Raw genomic sequence first — 18812 nt, forward strand, 5'->3', positions numbered from 1 at the left:
TGCTGGAGTTTGTGGATTACGTGTTCCACGGCGAACGGGGCCGCCGGGAAACGGCCAACCTGGAGCTGCTGCTGCAGCGCTGCAGCGAGGTGCAGCACTGGGTGGGCACCGAGCTGCTGCTCTGCGAGTCCCTGGGCAAGCGCGCCCACCTCCTCAAGAAGCTCATCAAGATCGCTGCCATGTGAGTATGGGGATGGGGGGGGGGTTCATCCCCCATCTGCGCCTCACCCTCTGCCCCCCTCCCTCCCCTTCCCCATCAGATGCAAGCAGAACCAGGACATGCTGTCCTTCTACGCCATCGTCATCGGCCTCAACAACGCTGCCATCAGCCGCCTGCGCCTCACCTGGGAGGTAAAGATGTGGGGTGCGCCTGGGACCCCCTGGGTGCTCCTGGAACCCCCATGGGTGCCCCTGGGCCTCCTCGCATGCTCCTGGGATCTCTTTGGGTGCTCTTGGGACCCCTTTTGGTGTTTCTGGGACTCCTTTGGGTGTTCCTGGGACCCCTTTGGGTGCTCCTGGGACCCCTTTTGGTGCTTCTGGGACCTCTTGGATGCTCCTGGGCCCCTCTGAATGCTCCTGGGCCCCTATGGATGCTCCTGGCCGCCCCTATGGATGCTCCTGGGCCCCTCTGAATGCTCCTGGGCCCCTCTGCATGCTCCTGGCCACCCCTAAGGATGCTCCTGGGCCCCTCTGAATGCTCCTAGGCCCCTATGGATGCTCCTGGCCACCCCTCTGGAGGCTCCTGGGCCCCTCTGGATGCTCCTGGGCCCCTCTGGATGCTCATTCCCCCCCCCCCCCCCCCCCCCCCTTGTCTTGCAGAAGCTCCCAGGGAAATTCAAGAACCTGTTTCGGAAGTTCGAGAACCTGACGGTGAGAAGGGCTATGGGGTGTGTGTGGGGTGTGTGTGTGTGGGGGGGTGTTCAGCCCCCCAGGGGATGGTCCCACAGCATCCGTTCCCAGGCCCCATGCCCACTGGTGCCAGTGCGGTGGGGGACCAGGGTGCTGGCACCCCTAGGGAGCTGCTCCCCTTGTTCCCCCCCCACCCCAGGACCCCTGCAGGAACCACAAGACGTACCGGGAGGTGCTGGCCAAGATGAAGCCCCCCCTCATCCCCTTCGTGCCGCTCATCCTCAAAGGTGAGGGGGGGGGGGGGACAGGCTGTGCCCGGAGGGGCTGCGGTCCCAGTGCTTGCCCCATTGCCCCCCCCCTCCCCTCACCCCTCTCTGCTCACCCCCAGATCTCACCTTCCTGCATGAAGGCAGCAAAACCCTCCTGGATGGCTTGGTCAACGTGGAGAAACTGGTGGGTGCCCTTTGGAGGGGGGGTCCCTGGGGTGAAGCTGGGGATGGAGAACCCCATTGAGAGGATGGGAATTGGGGGGGTGTGAAGGGCCCCTGGGGTGCAGAATATGGGTCCCTGGTGATGGGGATGCCCCAGGGCAGGGTTGAATGGTCCAGGGGGTGCTGGGGTCTCACCGGGGGTGCTCTGTGCCCAGCACTGCATCGCTGAGAAAGTGAGAACCATCCGGAAGTACCGGAGCCGCCCGCTCTGTGAGTATGGGGTGGGGGGGGGTAAGGGCATGGCCCCACATCCCTGCTGCTGGCTCTGGGATGGGGACGTGTCTGCACCCGCGTCAGCTCATCCCTGCATCCCTTCATCCCTGCATCCCTTCATCCCTGCATCCCCCTCCCTGCATCTCCATCCCTTCATGCCTGCATCCCTGTCCCCACATCCCTGCATCCCTTCATCCCTGCATCCCCCTCCCTGCATCTCCATCCCTTCATGCCTGCATCCCTGTCCCCACATCCCTGCATCCCTTCATCCCTGCATCCCTTCATCCCTGCATCCCTTCGTCCCTGCATCCCTTCATGCCTGCATCCCTGTCCCCACATCCCTGCATCCCTTCATCCCTGCATCCCCCTCCCTGCATCTCCATCCCTTCATCCCTGCATCCCTTCATCCCTGCATCCCCCTCCCTGCATCTCCATCCCTTCATCCCTGCATCCCTGTCCCCGCATCCCTGCATCACTTCATTCCCATCCCTCTATCCCCACATCTCTATCCCCCGCATCTCCCCCATCCCTGTGTTCCCATCCCGGTCCCCTTCCTCCACGCCTCCACCCCTTGTATCACTTTGTTCCCGTGCCTTCAACCCTGTATCCCTTCACTCCTGTCCCAACGTCCCTGCATCTGCAATTCCACTTCCTTCTATCCCTGAATCCTCATCTCCCCACATCCCTTCATTCCCACCCCTGTATTCCCATATCCCTGCATCCCTTTCTTCCAATCCCTGCATTCCCATATCCCCACATCCCTTCATTTCCATCCCTGTATCCCCATATCCCTGCATCCCTTCATCCCCATCCCTTCATCCCCATATTCCTGCATCCCTTCATTCCCATATCCCCACATCCCTTCATTCCCATCCTTTCATCCCCCTATCCCCACATCCCTTCATTCCCATCCCTGTATCCCCATATCCCTGCATCCCTTCATCCCCATCCCTTCATCCCCCTCCTCACATCCTCCTCCCCTCATGCCCTTCATGCACCCCCATCCCCACATCCCTCCATCCCCTTTCATCCCCATCCCTTCGCTCCTCTCCCTCCATCCCCGTCCCCCGTCCCCCCCCCATGCCCCATTCCCCCCCCAGGCCTGGAGCTGGAGGCATCCCCGAGCCAGCTGCAGACCAAGGCGTACGTGCGGCAGCTCCGCGTCATCGACAACCAGAACCTGCTCTTCGAGCTCTCCTTCAAGCTGGAGCCGGGCGGACAGTGAGGGACCGGCACCGGGACCGGCACCGGGACCGGGACCCCCTTCCTCCTCCCCGGGGGGCCCGGTGCCCCCCAGCACTGACGCACTTTGGCCTGACGCAGGGTGAGGGGCACAGCCGGGCGCTGCCCCCACCCTCAGCACAATGATGGGGGGGGGGGGACGGGACCCCCGGGCTCATCTCTCCCCCCAGTGTCCCCTTGGCACCCCATTGACCCCCTCCATTGATTGACCGGGGTGCAGGGACCCCCCCACCCCCGGACTCCTTCCCCCCCCCTCTATTTTTGTACGTGCCCCCCCGCCCCTCCCCCCCAGACGTGTATATTTTGTACGGAGCCGCCGTCGGGAATTGTACATTTATTTTTTAAGAAAAAGGAGGAAAAAAGGAAAAAAAAAAAACAAACCCAACAATGGGGGGGTGGGGGGGGGTGCAGAGCCCCAATAAACGTCTGTCCCGGCCCCTGTCTGATGATGTCATTGGCTGGGGAGCGACGTCATAGCTCTGCCCGGTGACGTCATGCCGGTGGCTTTGAGGGTTTGACCTCCTCAAGATGGCGGCGAGGGGGGGGAAAGGACCTCTTCAAGATGGCCGCCACAGCGGGCTCATGCGGCCGGCTCTATACGGCGGGAGGGAGGAGCTGGCTGCCGTAACCCCCGCTCTGCCGGGGCACCTCCGGTCTGCCGCGGCTCGTCCCGGAGCGCGGAGCCCTCCCGGTGCCGCCGCTCTCCCCGAGGCCCTCCCGCCGCACCGTTGACCTTCCCAATATGGCAGCCCCGCCGAGCGCCCTTCCCGCCCTTGACCTCCCCATCATGGCGGCGCGGCCCCGCTGCTCCCCGCCCACATCCGGCCCGGGGCGGCGCAGGAGCGGCGGGGGCCGCCATTTTGTCTGTCGGAGGCCGGACGGAGTCGCGGGGCCGCGTTTCCGGGTGCGGCGGGAGGAGGCCGCGGGCGGCCGGTGAGAGCGGGGAGCGGCGGGGGGATCCTCGGGGGTGAACGTGAGGGGGAAGCCGGGCCCGCAGACACGATCGCACCGGGGCCCGGAGGGGGGGGCTCCCACCGGTGGGAGCGGCTGCGCTGGAGCGGTGATGGCGGCGGCGGGGGGCTTCTGAGGGGATCCCCCCCCCTCCCCGGTCCCGCTGCTCCCGGTTCCCCCGTTCTCTCCGCACCAGCCGGGCTCCGGCTCTGCGCTGCGCTCCTCCCGGTGTCCGGTTGGGCCAGGGGGACGCGGGGCCCTCGGGGTCAGGGACCCAGCACCGGGATCCCCGGTCCGGTCCGGTCCCTGCTGGCGTCCTGAGCAGAGCCGAGCGTGGAGCCCCGGTGGGCGGGCAGCGGGTGCCCCGGTGGAGGCCGGCGCCGGGCGCTGCTGCGGGTAAACACGGCCGCGACCTCCCGGCGCTCCCCACCCGCGGAAGCAGCGCTGCAGCCGGGCCAGGGGCAGCACCACGGCCCTCGGGATCGCGGGCGTGCTGCGGGTTCGCTTCGGAGCCCTCCAGAGCGCTGGTTGTAAGCGAAGGAAGTGAGGAACTGGTTGTTTGCCGGGGCTCCTCTGGGATGGAGGCAGAGCTCTGGCTTGCCCCCTTTGCCCCTGCAAGGACTCAGCAGAATTGATGCTGCTCAGCCCTGTCTGAGTGCCCGCTTGCAGAGCTGCCTCCTGCCCGTCCCAGCTCCCTGTTTGTGGGGTTCCCTGCGTGCCTCGATGCACTCGGTTGGGATGTGCCTGGGTTCAGGCTGTTGGGGACATGTGCTGCACAGGGGTGAGCCCAGCGGCGGGGTTGTATCCATGTGCGTGGAGGAGTGGTCCCTCCTCGGGGTCTGCTCCTCTTGGGGTGATGCTGGTTTTGGGGGTTGCCCCATCACAGCGAGCCCAGAGCTGGGGGAGACCAGGGTTGGTTTGGGGCACTCTCAACCCACTTATTTAACAAGCACTGCTCAGAGACTGATTTTTGGGGTGTGGGGGGGTTAACCTCGAATCCCCATGGCTCTTAACCACGGCTCTGCTCCATTTACCCCCTTGCTCGGTCTCCCCTCTGACCTTCTTGCACTTGGGCAGCATTTGGGGGTGGGATGCAGAGGGAGGAGACGCCGGCTGCCTCCTGACCCTCAGCTGATGGACGTGCGGCTCTGAAGGCCTCATGACTGCCCTGCTCCGGGTTATCCCATCCCCACCATCCAGGCGGAAAGTGGTGCTTGGGAAGGCAGCGAGGAGCCGGTGCAGCAGCGTCCTCAGGCCAGGTGGAGGCAGAGGTTTTGCATGGAAGTCATTGCAGCGAACCGCAGCCTGCGTGCGCCGCGCCGAGCCTTGGAGCGCTGCCGCCATCCCACATCGGCCTCGGTTTACCTTTGGCAGACTTGGCTGCGGGCAGCATCCGCCCGGGTAGCTCCGGCCTGGCCTGATCCCTGCTGTGCAGCGGCTGCCAGAGGGGAGCTGAGCTGGGCTCGGGGTGCCCATGAGGTGTGAATCCACCCGGCTCCAGCTCCGCCGTGCTCTGCGGGGCAGCGCTGCCTGGTGAGCGTGTCTTCTGCTTCTCACAGCCTGCCTTCCTTCGCTCCTGCCTGCCTCAGCCTCAGCGGATCCAGTGCATCCTGGCCCTGAGGGGTTTCGGCACTGCTGAGCCCCCCCCGGAGCCGTCCCGTCTCCCACCGCGCTCCCTCTCACAGCCACGCTTTGCTGCTGGAATGCAAAGGCAGAGCGTGTTTTCCCATGGCTGCTCCGGGGCCGGGAGCACAGACCCCTCTTTGTGCCGTGAGGGCTGAGGGAGGGCTTTGGCTTCATCCTGCTGCGACCAAACAGGAGCCAGTGCCATCCCAAGCCTGGGGAGTGCCCGGACAGAGGGGACCGGTGCCACCTTTACCAGGGGTTTGGGTCTGTTTGGGAGAGCTTTTGCCACTAAAAGTAGGCCTGCACCATGTGAGGCTGCAAAGCCTTTGGCTGCTGTGGCTGCAAGGTGCTAGACCCTGTCTCCAGTATCTCTGTGCACGGTGCCACGCTGCTGCTCTGGCATCCTCTGCTCTTGCTGAGCGAGGTGAGGCATTGCCGGCCCCCTGCCCCAGCACCGAGGTGATGGGGGCATGTTCCAGGTCAGGGCTTGCTTCCCGCTTTGCTTCCCTTCAAAGTGCTGTTGTCGAGGCGCCCTGGTCCTTGTCTGACCTACTTACTTACATCTGGCTGCTTGGAAGGGAGGCAGATTTGCTCTGCCAAAGAAGTAGCTTTGTGTTGGGAAGCAAAGGTAGGAGGAGGGAGCGGGGGGGGGAAGTGCCCTCGTAGCAAGGGGCTGAGCGTGTTGGGTTTCTCCTGCTGCCTTTGCCAGGGCAGCTCTGGCACGAGCACAGCTCGGGGCCTGCTCCTTGCTCTGATGTTATGAGCTTGAGTGAAGAATTGAAGAGTCTTTGCAGAGCTGAACCGGCTCCTTCAACACCAGCCCTGGGAACCCAAACCTGCTGGGGGGTCTCCTGCAGCACAGAGGCCGTGGTCCTGAGGCTCGGGTGCTTCTCTGCTTCCTTTGGCTCATCCCTGCTCCCTTTCCTTCCTCTGGCGTCTCTCACATGCAGTACCATAACCGTAGGGATCCGTGCTGCTTGGCAGGACTGGCTGCACCGGCCGGGGCAGAGGCAGCTCCGGAGGGGCCCTCAAAGGGAAAGGGAAGATGCTGCAGGCAGTTATGGAGGCTTGCAGGGAGCTTCCCTTTCCCGATGGGAGCAGGCTGGGGGGGTGTGGATGCAGCTCACAGCATGGCTCCTGGGTAGTCTGGGCCATGGGGGGTCCTGAGCATCGTGCTGGGATTCAGCTGCTGCTGCACTCCAGTGTCCTTGCCAGGACAAGGTGATGGGCACCTTCCTGCGGGGCTGGTGGTGTTTCCCTCCCTTAAACCTGGGCTGGAGCCTGGTCCGGGGGTGCCGGTGACACTGCCTGGCGTTGGGGAGGACACGGTTGCATCCTCAGGGACCCTGTTGCTGCGGCTGTGTCTGTCACACCCCGTCCTGGGTCACATCCCGGAGCAATCCCTGCTCTCCCTCTGTAAATCCGCAGCGTGTTCTTGGCACCCACTGCCCCGGAGAGCAGCTGAGAGAGGCTCCCAGAGCTCCGGGTCCCCGTGGCACGGGCACAGGCGCTTCCTTCGTGCTCTCCCACCTCCCGCTGCCGCAGTGAGGGACGGTGGGGCCGGGCCCTCGGCACCTTCAGCAAGGCTCCGCTGGCTCTGAGCCCCGTTTGTGAGGCTTCTGCAGCTTTAGGGTCTTGCACAAACACCAAGCATATCCATCTGGCCCAAAATAACACTCGAGTGCTGGGGATTCGACAGCAGCTTGTAAATGTTCTCTTTATGACTCCAGGTACAGACCTGCTTAGAGGAAGGATGTGTTTCTTTTGCCAGTTAAGTGGTTTAGAAGCAGTCAGTGATGGGTTTCTGAGTGGCTGCTTCCTTTCTGCGAGGCCTTTGTGGTGACTTTATCCTGCGGTGGGGACTGCGCCCTTCCAGCAGGCACCTCCCAGTGACTTGCACTCTGCCTCTGTTCCTCACCCTGTGTATTCTGGATCGGGAATTGGTGCATCCCTGCTTGGCCTTTGCCTAGGAAAACCCTGGGAACACTTGGCCGGGGGCTGTGGAACAGCAGGAGACCTCGCGCCCGGCTCTGCTCGTCTCCTTCAGGGCTGCTGCCCGCAGCCGGGCACGGAGCAGCTCTTGCAAAAGAGGCGGCAGCACAGGAGGGCGGTGAGGAGGCAGAGCCTGGCAAAGGGGACCAGAGCTGGAGGTCTCCATCCTCAGCCTCCCCCAGGGACCCCTCAAGCAGAGGAAGAGGGAGGGAGCATCATAGATGCCTTGTAGGGGATGGGAGAGACCCCACTGAGGGTCCTGCAGGCTCCTGGCTGGGGCGGGGGGGGACTAATCCAGCCCTGGGCACTGCCCTGCAGAGCAAAGGGTGTGGGGGCACAGCGAGGTCTCAGGGGTGTTTAAGCCGAGTGTTGAAACCCAGGCAGAGGCTGGTACAGGGGTTTAAGCTGGAGCCGGGCCTGCGGTACCTTAAAGGCACAGCTTTTCTGCTGGGGACAGCAACCTCCAGGCATGTGGTGTAGTGGCTTTTCAGCAGGTTTGTTCATGGTTTTAACCAAGCTCCCTGTGTCGGGGCAGACCACGGGGGTTGGTTTGGTAGCGCAGCCTTCAGCGCCGTGCCATCCACTTCGTGTGCTCTGTGTGGCTTTGTGCTGTCCCTGGCTCAGACCTGCTGCGGCAGTGACAGCATCAGCTCGGGGTGGCAGGCTGGAGCTGGAGCCGGAGCCTGCCTGCTGCTCCCCTGTGAGGCTGCTGCTGCCATGGAGCATCTGGTGCTGCTTCCCAGATAACTTTGTGCACTGTCGGGTTCCAGAGCTGCGGGTTTGCTCGGTGCCCTTGCTCTTCGTTGGTAGCGTGTGAACCACTTTCAAAGGCTCTTGGAGGCTGCTGGAGCTTTTCTTTGCTTCCCATCCTGCTTGCGGCAGCCTGAAGCCACCAACGTTCTTCTTGCTCCTCAAGGAGCTCCCAGCTCCGTTGGCTCCATCCAGCGCCGTTCCCTCTAAACGCACAGAGGATGCTGGAACCTGCGCTGAGGGGCAGTTGATAAGAAGTCACTTTAATCTGAGCTCTCCACTAACAGCACCAGGCCCGGGAGCTGCTTTCCAGGCAGTGCATTGTTCTGTGCGAGGCGTGGGCCCTGCAGCACGTTATTCCCAGCCGTGGGTCACGGCACAGCCGTCGGGAAGTCCTCGTGTCTCCCGCCGCTTCCTCCCGCTGGAACAATTGGAGGTGTCCGTCGGAGAGCAGTGGTTCCGAGCCGTTCCTGCCCGCTCCCTTCGGTGCCACCCTCTCCCTCCCCAGTTTCCTTTCCCTCCTCGCCTGGCACATGGGATGGGGAGAGGCAGGGAACTCTCTGGGCTCTCCTGGGATGGGCTTTTCCTGCCCTTTGCTGCAGCCGAACGTCAGGCCGCAATTCCTTGCTCCTGATTAAAGGTTTCCTCTGGCAAGCGAGCCGAGCTGGGTGGAAAGCTGCTAAAGGCCAGCCCGACCCCGGGGGTCCCGTGGCCGGGCTGGGGAAGCCGTGGCTGCGGAACTGAGCCCGGGGGGCATCCGGAACCGTTGTGTTGTGGGGGGGGGGGGGTTGTTAAAAACGCATTGTCAGTGCCCGTGGGTTGTGAATAATTGAGAGCGAACGTCTGAGTCCCGCGGGGCTGCCGGCTGTCTGTGTGTCTGCACGCAGAGATGCACCAGCTCTTTGAGGCGCTCCAAATGGAGATGGCAGCTCGCGCTCTCAGCGCACGCCGATATGATTTTGAAAGCCTGAATGACCTCAAATCCTGCGCTGCTGTCGTTCAGGATAAATTATTTATGGCGCATCCTCGGTGCTGCCGGAGCCCCCGCTCCTCGGGAGCGGGCAGAAATGTCAGCCTTTGGAGGACAGGCTCTCAATTGGGAAGGGCAGCGCTCAGGGTAACTGAGGCTTGGGATGGGAAGAGGTGGAAGATAAAGGCGCCCTGCGAGGCGGGAGAGGGAGGGAGGGTGTTTCAGAGGTCCAGCCTTGGAAGTCATCCCCAAACCGGTGCAGCTGCATTCTGCAGCCGACATCAGAGGGCTGGAAATTCCTCTTGATCTGCAGTTCAAAGCCGCTGCCTCCCTGAGGACCAAGCTTCATCTCGCGTTTGCAAATGCGGGCTCGCTGCGGCGTAGCTGTGAAATACAAATCTGCCACAGCACCCAAATCCCTCTGAAAGGCGAGGGAACGGCGGCTGAAGGTCACTGCTGCCTGGGCTGCTACAACGGCAAAGCCCCCCGAGGGGTGAGCAGGAGCCGGGGCTGCTTCGCTTGCTGTGCTGGAAGAGACATTTCATCTCCTTTCAGCAAATGAGGACTTGAAAAACGTGGCCTGTAGTCTTGTCCTGGCCAGCTCTGGCTAATGCAGCTCGTTTCTGGGAGAGAGGGGGGGGCTGCTGAATGGGGTTTAACAGTGTTCTGAAGCCAGGGTTGTCAGGGCACACGCGGCGGTGGTGGTGGTGAGGGTCCAGCGTGGCTGCTGAGCAGCAGCTCTCTGCAGGGTCACCTCGTTTCGGTGAGCTCCCTGCCCTCCAAAGGGCTGTTCACGCGTTCTCTTCCCCGGGGTTCCTCACAGCTTCCTTGGCTTTGTGCTTTCGTTGTCCAGGGGAAGCCGAGGTGCAAACCTACCCCAGGCTGCGCTCCCCTGTGCTCTCATCTCACGGGGGTCTCTCCTGCCCTGCTTCAGGTCTTTCAAAGCACTTTCCCTGCGAGCACAGGGAGCTCTCAGCGGCTCAGCTCTGGCGGGGTGAAAGGATCCCTGGTAACGAAGAACAAAGGAGAAGGCACGCGGAGAAGGCGGCTGTCGGAGCAGCATTGTTTCAAAGGGCATGGTTTCCGTCAGGCATACGCCAGCCCATGGAGGGGTGGTGAGCAGTGCTGGGAGAGCTCCCCTTGGTGTTTTGTTCCTGGAGGATTTAGCTGTGCCTCCCTAATCTTTATCAGCTGTGTCTGTCCTCATGGCCATTGAAGGTTTCGGCTTTATTTTAAAGGCACTGCAGCCTTCCCACCCGGAGGGCTCGGCGTTTCCCATGGGATGAAACAAGCGGCAGCCGCCGTGTGCTGTGTCCGGTGCCTCTTGAGCTGGGTTTCTCAATGTGACCTTTGCTGTTAATCCACAACCTGAACGGGGCCGTGTGCTGAAACGGAATGACCCCTTTCTCAGGAATTCAGTGTCTCCTCAAGCTGCTTGAGCTTTGAGTCTTCTTTCCCCTCCTCTTGCTCTTCTAGGACAGAGCCTTTATCTGAACGCGGGTTTCGGTGCAGCGCTGGTTTTGAAGGGCATGGTAGCTATGGGGAGGTCATGACTCATGGTTTCTTTGTAGAAATACCCCTCTCCTCCCCGGCTCTGCTTACAGGAGTAATGTCACGTTGGGATTGTCCCCTGACGCAGGGCTTACGTGGGGGGGACCCGAGCAGCGCGCTTCCCTTGCAGCCATGACTTGTGTTCTGGCGGCTGACGTCCCGCTCTCCGTCTGCCCGTGTCCCTGGCACGGGAGTGGTAAAGGAGCTCCGGTGACCCCAAGCGCCATCGAGGTGCGGAGCCTGTGAGTAACCAGCGGGAGCGTTAACGGGTTGGTGGTGAGGAGGAGGTGTTTGTGTTCCCGTGGGTCGGGAGCAGAGGTGACAAGCGGCAGGGCTGGCACCAATCCTGTGCTGGCTCAGGCCTGTGACACATGAGACCCAGGCAGGAGTCTCTCATTACCTGGCACGTTTCTCAGCTCTCTCGCTGATAATTACCTCCTGCTGCTGGTGTTCCAAAGAGGCCGGGGCTCTCCTGCCCATCCTGTGCCCCCGCCGTCGCGCTCCGTCCTGGCAGCAGCTTGCGCCGGCCCGGCCCTTCCATCCTGCTGCGGGGTGGGAAGCGGCACGGGGGAAAAGCATTCCTGTTGCAACACGTCCCGGCAGTGCCAGACGAGCACGTTGTGAGCCGGCTCTGATCCTGCTTTGGTGGGAAAGGTGCAGGCTGAATGGGTTCGCCGGGCTTGGTTCCAGCCTGCGGAGTGTCCCGGCTTGGTGGGGCTGAAGGAGGAGTTGATGGACATGTGCGAGGCTTCAGGCTCGGTCTGGAGCAAAGCAGCACCCCACGTGTCGGGGGGGGGCGTGTTTCCAAGAGGCAGGAATGAGCTGGCTTCCCCGGTGAGGTGGACAAGGACTTACTGAGTCATGGCAGGTTCGTTCCCAGCTCTGCAGAGGTGTGGCTGGTGCCATCAGAGAGCACGAGATCCCAGGTGACTTAGGAAAGGCTGGGAGCTAGAGGGAGGAATGTCTTCCCAACAAGGGTGTCTGCACTTGGGGAGCTTCTCACTTGGAAGAAGAGCTGCTTTTCATGAGAAGGCAGTTGAGTTCTTTATCCCCCTGAACCGCAGAGAGCTGCTGGGTCACTCCAGGGCAGCCGCTGGCACCGCGGTGATGCTGCTGCTCCTTCTCCTGTTCTCACACCTCTGCCGTGCCAGGGAGTGGGAATGTGTGACACGTGAGGATGGACCTGCTCTTCCTCTGGCCTCCGTGTGCCGTGCCTTCAGCAAACTGTAGTTTCTCTGGTAGAAGGTGAGTCTCAGAAGGGTTTTTAATACCTGATAGAAACCATTTTAGAGGTTGTGGACACCTTGGTTTTGGTGCCTGTCTCCTAAAGAAGCTTTCACTGTCATGTTGGATGTGTCTGTCGCATGCCCTGGAGGTCATGGATGGGAAGTTGGAAGCCTCAGGTGTGAAACTTCCCTGTTCTCACCTTGTGCTGGTATTGTGGTCCACTTCAGTGGTTAGGGAGCAGGTTTTCCTATGGGAAGGACATCGTTGGTGCTGAAAGGGGCATTTATCCCCTGCCTCTGTCTGCCCCCGAGCACCTGAAACTCCTGGAGTGCCGAGTGAGGCCTCCAGTCACCACATTCCTATTCCCTGAGCCGGTGCTGCTGGGACAGCCCTACCTGTGCGCTGCTGTCAGAGGCACGAGCTTGCCAGGGGCCCATCCTGTGATCTCCGGGTGATTCAGGCTCATCCTGTCCCTGCTTCCTCTGTGCTCAGTCTCCGGTGCTGACCAGAGCTGCCGGGCTCCGTGGAGCCCCACTGGTGAAGCACTGTGCGGACGGGGATCCATCCTGGGTGAGCCATGGCGTGGGACAGGGTGGTTTTGGCCTCGTGATGAGCTGGATTGAAACGTAATCAGGTTGATGTGAGGAAAGGTGGTTTCATTGCCTGCTCGGGCAGCTTCGAGGGGTGCTTCGGAGCTGTGTAAATGGAGCGGGGTGCAGGCAGCCTTTGGGGTGTTGGGTGATCCGGTGGCTGGTTTAGTGGCGCTGGTGACAGCAGAGACTTTGGGCTCCTTTCACACTTCCACGTGTGGCTGCAGGTAAAGGAGCTGGATTCATGGTGCAGGATGGGCTCAGCCGGGTTCTCTCTGCTGAGCAAGGCGGTCGTGAGGGAAATGTGCTGGGGTCTGTGCTGGGGTGGGGGCCCTGCTCATTTGGGGCAGGGAATGGTGCTGGCTCCCACCTCCAGGCTGTTGGGAGAGAACAGCCCCAGGCTCTGCCCCGCAGCACAGGGCAGGAGCACACTGGCCTGGGGCCGTGTTTCTCTGCTCTCTGGCTTTCCCTTCCAGTCCCTGACCGCTTCCTCCATTCCCACAGGCATGAGTGACCAGGCTTGTCCCCACCTCTGAGCCACCGGAGCGGGGCCACGATGCCGATCCCGCCGCCGCCGCCGCCCGGGCCCCCGCCGCCTCCCACCTTCAGCCAGGTAAGAGCTGCTCTTGCTGCCCGTGACCTGAGCCCTCACCTCCACACGGTGCTGCTTGCCAGGGCCCGTTGTGTTGTTTCTGGAGCTCCTCAAGTCCAGCCTGTGAGAGCTTCAGGTGGTCCCTGGGCAGCAGAGTCTGTACATGGAGGGGGCTGCACGTGGCTGTACTTTTGCATTAGTGTCTTCTGCTCCTTGGTGCCTCAATGGGGAGAGCTGGGGATCTTCCACGTGGCTGTGGCTGAGCTGTGCTTTGGGTCTAGGTAGGATGGGGTCTCAACCTTGCCCCATAGAAGAGCGGCATAGCCTGGGGCGACCCTATTGCTCCATGTGGAGAAGGATGTTTGCTGGCAGGGGCTGGGGAGGTGGAGTGGGGCTGTGCCTGCTCTGTGGGTCGGGGTGTCCATGCACGCAGGCCAGCTGCTGAGCTGCTGCTTGTCCGCAGGCGAACACAGAGCCACCGAAACTGAGCCGAGAGGAGCAGCGGGGCCGCGGGGCCCTCCTGCAGGACATCTGCAAAGGGACCAAGCTAAAGAAGGTGACACAAATCAATGACCGGAGCGCACCCATCCTAGAGAGTGAGTCCTGTCGCCGGGGGGCTCTCAGCCCTGCGCCGGCTGCTGCTGTGTCCTTCAGGACAGCTTCCGAGCTCTCACCCATCTGGTTTCCAGAGCCTTCATGCTGCTGGAGGAGCTAATACCAGGCTTAACCTCTCTGCCTCTCTCCTTTCAGAGCCCAAGGGCAGTGCTGGCGGTGGCTGCAGCTACAGCTCCAGCTCAGCTGCCATCCAGCCAAAGGGCGGCCTCTTCCAAGGCGGCGTTCCCAAGCTGAGACCCGTGGGAGCGAAGGACAGCTCAGGTAATGGCCTCCTGCTCGTGGTTTGTGTGTGGTTCCCTGGGGAGGTCCCGGAGCAGGAGGGGGGTTGAGGATTTGGCTGTGCTTCCCTGGGGATTTCAGCTGTTTAGCGGCAGTTCAACACCCCACGAGTGGCCGCGGGCGAGCTGCACGCTCCGTGCCGCGGCGACCCACGGCACAGATCTCCTTGGAGGGCCCTGGTGTTGTGTGTGCTGCACAGCGCTTTCTCTCTGCTATTTTCTGTGGCATCCTGCCTCCCAGCAAGGCAGAGAGCGCATAGCAGTGGTGAGAGGGGAGCCGTGTGTGGCTGAGCCTGGTGCCAGCTCCCTGCCTGTGCCAGACAGCGTTCCGCACGGGCTCGCTGCCCCGCAGCGCCGCACGTCGCCTCTCACTCCCTCCCTCCCTCTGCTCTCCTACCCCACAGACAGCTCGGGTAAGCAAACCCTGCAAGTCCCCGGCTCCAGAGCAGCCGCCCCCAGGCCCCCGGTGCCGGCCAGCAACAGCCGACCTCAAGATGATGCCGACAACAGCCGGGGCTCGCCGCCGGAGCTGCCGCGCACGCAGAGGCCGTCGCTGCCGGACCTGTCCCGGCCCAACGCTGCCGGCAGCACCGGCATGAAGCACAGCTCGTCTGCCCCCCCGCCCCCCCCACCGGGCCGCCGTGCTGCTGCCCCCCCGGCGCCCCCCCCAGCGCACAGCGCCAAGGTCTCGCCCTACAACCGGGAGAAGCCGCTGCCGCCCACCCCGGGACAGCGCCTGCCCGCCAGCAGGGACGGGCCCCCGGCCCCACCGCCCATCAAACCGCCCCCCTCCCCAGTCAGCATCCGGACTGGGGCAGGGGCTCAGGGCCAGTCCCTCGCCCCCCCACCACCCCCTTATCGACAGCCCCCCAGTGTCCCCAATGGCCCTTCCAGCCCCATCAACGAATCCGCCCCGGAGCTGCCGCAGAGACACAACTCCTTGCACAGGAAGGCGCCGGGCCCTTTGCGGGGTCTGGCACCGCTGCCACCCGCTTCAGCCTCCCCATCTCTCCAGAGCAGTCGCCCCCCTCCTCCAGCCAGAGACCCCCCCAGCCGGGGAGCAGGTAAGAACCATTTGCTCTGCTGGACCAGGCTGCTTTGGTGCCTGGGAGCAGGCGGGGTGGGTCCTGCCCATGGGGTGTTTGGTGGCTGGTAGGAGATGAGCGAGCTCCAGGGTGCAGTGAGGCTTCTCCTCGGTGTAGGGGTTGAGCCAGGGGCAGTAGCTTCTCTGTCGGGTTTAATCCGTGTCCCTGGTCCTGTCCTGTTTATCCGGCTCCTTTCAGGCCTGATGCTGCTGGTGGGTTGTGGCTATGCAGCTCCTGCCTGTGAGATTGGTGCATCCTCCTGGGGTGGGAGGTGAGGACATGGTGGAGCCGGAGCCATGTACACTGTGACTGCTCCCCTGAGCTTCCTAAATGTCACTGGCTTGGTGACAGAAAGCTGTGGCAGAGGAGGGAGAAGCCTTTCCCATGGTGGTGCAGCTGGACACTGCCCCATGGCCCTTGGGAGCTGTCCTGGGCTCTCTGGGGCTGGGAGCAGCGATGGCTTCATCCCGGTGCCCCCCCCCCCCCCCCATATGCTCTTGGGCTCCGTGTCCAGACCACAGCTCCCGCCTGGTCCCCTGCCAAAGCTGCTCTGTCCTTCCGGCCCTGCCAGAATCCCTCCTCTGAGCTACAGCTGAGGATCTGCTCCCTCAGTCTGCCTGGAATTAGCCTAATGAGGGGCATGAGCTGCCACTGCATCCGTGGGAGGCTGGGCAGGAGCAAGAGGTGGGTCAGAGGGGCTGTGGGTGCTGTCACCACCTCGATGGCAGTGGGGATGTGGTTTCCCAGCCCTGGCAGGCACCATCTTGCCTCCACGTGGAGTTGCCTCAAAGCCTTGTGTGTTCGGGCTCCTTGGATCTCCTCTGTGCAGGGGCTGTAGCAGCCGAGCCGAGGGGCACAGGCTCTGGCCCCTATCCTGCTGACTGCAGGAATGTAGATGTGAGCAAGCAGGAAATCTCCTCCGGGAGCGTGTGGGAGCATCCCTGGCCGGCTGCGCTGGCCGCTGGCGTGGTCTGGCTCAGCAGCCGGCCTGGAAAGCTTCCTCGGAGGATGTCCTTGGCCCTGCTGCCAGAGGGGAGGGTTTGCCCTGGGGATGCCGAGCCTTGGCAGGCTGCAGTGGCCGCGCCGGCGCTGACCCAGCTCTCATTGCAGCTCCGCCGCCCCCTCCGCCGCTGCTGCGCAATGGGGGGCGTGATGCCCCCCCACCTCCGCCCCCCTACAGACTGCACGGCTCCACCGAGCCCCCCAGCAGGGGGAAGCCGCCGCCACCCCCCACGAGGACACCGGCAGGGCCCCCCCCGCCGCCGCCACCGGTGCGCAACGGGCACCGGGACTCCATCGCCACCGTCAGAGCATTCCTGGGTGAGTGGGACCCCGGTGGGGCTGAGCTGGGGAGGGGGGGAACCCTTTGATGCCCATCCAGAGCCGCTCACCCTGACCTGCTCCTTGTTCCCCTTTCTCTGCAGATGACTTTGAATCCAAATATTCCTTTCATCCCGTTGAAGACTTCCCAGCCCCAGAAGAATATAAGTACTTCCAGAGAATCTACCCCAGCAAAACAAACAGAGGTAAGGGAGGAGGAGGAGGAGGAGGTGTCCCACCGTCCCTGCCTCCCCTCCTGCATGCTCCAGGGTGGCGGGAGGTGACAGCAGAGCAGCTATGGCCAGCGCTGTCCTGTTTGTCCCTGCTCAGGGTGGATCATGCAGGGGCTGGCGTGAGCCTTTCTGAGCCCCAGGCTCCTGGTCCGTGTCCTCTGTGCCCTGGGACCTGAGCCCCAAAGGCAGCCTGCACCCCCTTCTGCTTGCTGAGTCTGCACAGAGAAATGCTGCAGGGCTCAATCCTGCCTGTGCTGAGCACCTTAAGTGCTGGAGTGGCTCCAGAAGGAGCCCAGCAGCTGGTCCTGCTGCCAAACCGATGCTGGGCAGGGATTTGGGGGTGAAGAACCTCCCCCGTTTCACACCCCAGGATGGGCCCAGCGCTGCCAGCACAGCGCAGCGTGCCCTTGGTGCGCCTCTGCTGCACGTCAGCCCTGCGGATCCCGCAGGAGACTCCGGGGAGAACGGGATGCTCGTCTATTTTTAGAGCAATGAATGTTTAATGTGGATTTGAAGAGCCCGGAGCTCTCCGTGCGTGCTGCAGCGGCTGGTGCCAGGCGCAAATCCCAGCTTCTGGATCTCCGCATGGATTGGGGAGGGAGGGGAGGAGGAGGCAGCTGGTGTGGGGATGTGGAGGAGGGAATGGAAGTGGCTTGGATCCTGCTCTGGGAGCACCGGGACGGAGACCCTGACCCAGGGCTGGCACGTGGGGAGGTGGCACACGGGGATATGGCAGATTGCACGGGGCAGGCTCTGGTTTCATTGAGCTTTTCTTGTCCTTCAGCTACACGTGGGGCTCCCCCTCTGCCCCCCATCCCCAGGTGAAAGCGAGCTGCACACACGGATTGATCCTGAGCAGACACACGGAGACCTCCTTCCCCTTCCTCCGCTGGACCCTCCCCACCTCCCTGCATGAGAAACTCCCAGCGTCTGGTTCTCCCAGGACCAGCAGCTTCCGCCAGCCCAGCTCCCTCCATCCTCATCTATGCATCTCCCCCGGGACCAACGGGACCTTTCCTCCTCCCTCCTCGCAGATCCCGGGTTCCTGGTAATCCCGCTGCAGCTCGGGAGCCAGACACAAGGACTTGGGGCAGAGCCTGTCGGGACCAGGGGTATCTCAGTGCCCGATTCCCTGGGGCAGAGCAAGGGCTTGGAGAGGAGCTGGAATAGGGCAGGAGCTGGAAGTGCTGCGGGATCACCGGCAGAGCGAGGGGCAGCCGGGATGTTGGGATGGAGCTTCCTTATCCCGGCACAGCCGATTGCTGTTTTGCACAGGAGCCAGTGGAGGAGCAGGGGGTGAGTGGGAACCCCCCGGAACCCCTTCCCACAGCGCTGGGGTTGGATGGGGTGAGGAGGCACCTGGCTTTTAACGCTGAATTCCCGAACTGGAGCATTTTAACGGGAAAACACTAATTATCCATGGAGCAAACTGGGGCTGCTGTTATTGGGGGGGGGGTGTTTGTTCTCTTAGGTGGCGGGGGGACCCGTGCCTGGGGTGGGGGGGCTCCAGCTGACGTTTTGCCTTACCCCTGTCCCTACTGTTGGTACCTTGCTGGTTTCTCTGGCATTCCTCACTGTGCTGGGGGGGGGGGGGGGGCTGGATATTAACTGTAGTTACTGATCTCTTTTGTACTACCAGAGGCGGGGGGGGGGGGGGGGGCATTGCGGGTGTACTAACCCCTCCCCTCTAACTGTCCTGTGCTTCCTTTGGGGTTTCTATGGAGGTGGAGCGAGGCGGGGTGAGGGGCTGCGCTGGAGGACGAGCCCCCCTTCCCTCCCTCTGTAAATAAGGGTTCAATACAAAGGTTCTCCCCCAGCGCTGGCAGCCCCCCCCTCCCCAGCAGGGGCTGGGTTAAGAGGGGACAGAATTAACCCCAAGGAGCTGGAAATGGCATTTAAATAAAAGTTATAAAGAAATGTGGCTGCTTGGGAGCACTGGGGGGGGGGGAGGGGGTGTGTCCCCAAGGCCCCCTCCACTCTTTGGGGTTGGGGGGCAGGGATGTGGTGCTGGGAATGGTGGAGCCACTGGGACTATTGGGAAGGCAGGACTGGGTCAGTGAGAGCAGAGGGAAGCAGGACTGGGGACACTGGAACCATCGGGAAGCAGAACTGGGGTCACTGGAACCATCGGGAAGCAGGACTGGGGACACTGGAACCATCGGGAAGCAGAACTGGGGACACTGGAAGCACTGGGAAGCAGAACTGGGGTCACTGGAACCACTGGGAAGCAGAACTGG

The 18812-nt window shown here is 62.7% G+C and overlaps 2 protein-coding genes across 2 annotated transcripts; both read left to right on the forward strand.

Annotated features, from left to right (window-relative positions):
• Positions 1-5: 5 nt before the first annotated feature.
• On the forward strand, positions 6-2790 carry RAPGEFL1 (Rap guanine nucleotide exchange factor like 1; the record flags this gene model as incomplete). The annotated part of the gene is made up of 7 exons (XM_061477716.1): positions 6-181; positions 261-351; positions 820-870; positions 1049-1136; positions 1238-1302; positions 1496-1550; positions 2654-2790. Coding segments are annotated over 7 exons (651 nt in total), but the record flags the coding sequence as incomplete, so codon positions are not given.
• An 834-nt stretch (positions 2791-3624) lies between these two features.
• On the forward strand, positions 3625-18492 carry LOC133281810 (WAS/WASL-interacting protein family member 2-like). Its single transcript, XM_061477659.1, has 8 exons — positions 3625-3728; positions 12957-13065; positions 13508-13640; positions 13795-13920; positions 14342-15001; positions 16133-16342; positions 16447-16548; positions 17360-18492. The coding sequence occupies exons 2-8, from the start codon at positions 13009-13011 to the stop codon at positions 17398-17400; spliced, it is 1329 nt and encodes a 442-aa protein (XP_061333643.1). The 5' UTR covers positions 3625-3728; positions 12957-13008; the 3' UTR covers positions 17401-18492.
• The last annotated feature ends 320 nt before the right edge of the window (positions 18493-18812 follow it).

This window comes from Pezoporus flaviventris, unplaced genomic scaffold, assembly GCF_033815535.1.
Source record: "Pezoporus flaviventris isolate CSIRO_AGI_PZ_B2104156 unplaced genomic scaffold, CSIRO_AGI_Pfla_v1 ptg000107l, whole genome shotgun sequence".
In the NCBI taxonomy this organism is placed as follows: Eukaryota; Metazoa; Chordata; class Aves; order Psittaciformes; family Psittacidae; genus Pezoporus; species Pezoporus flaviventris.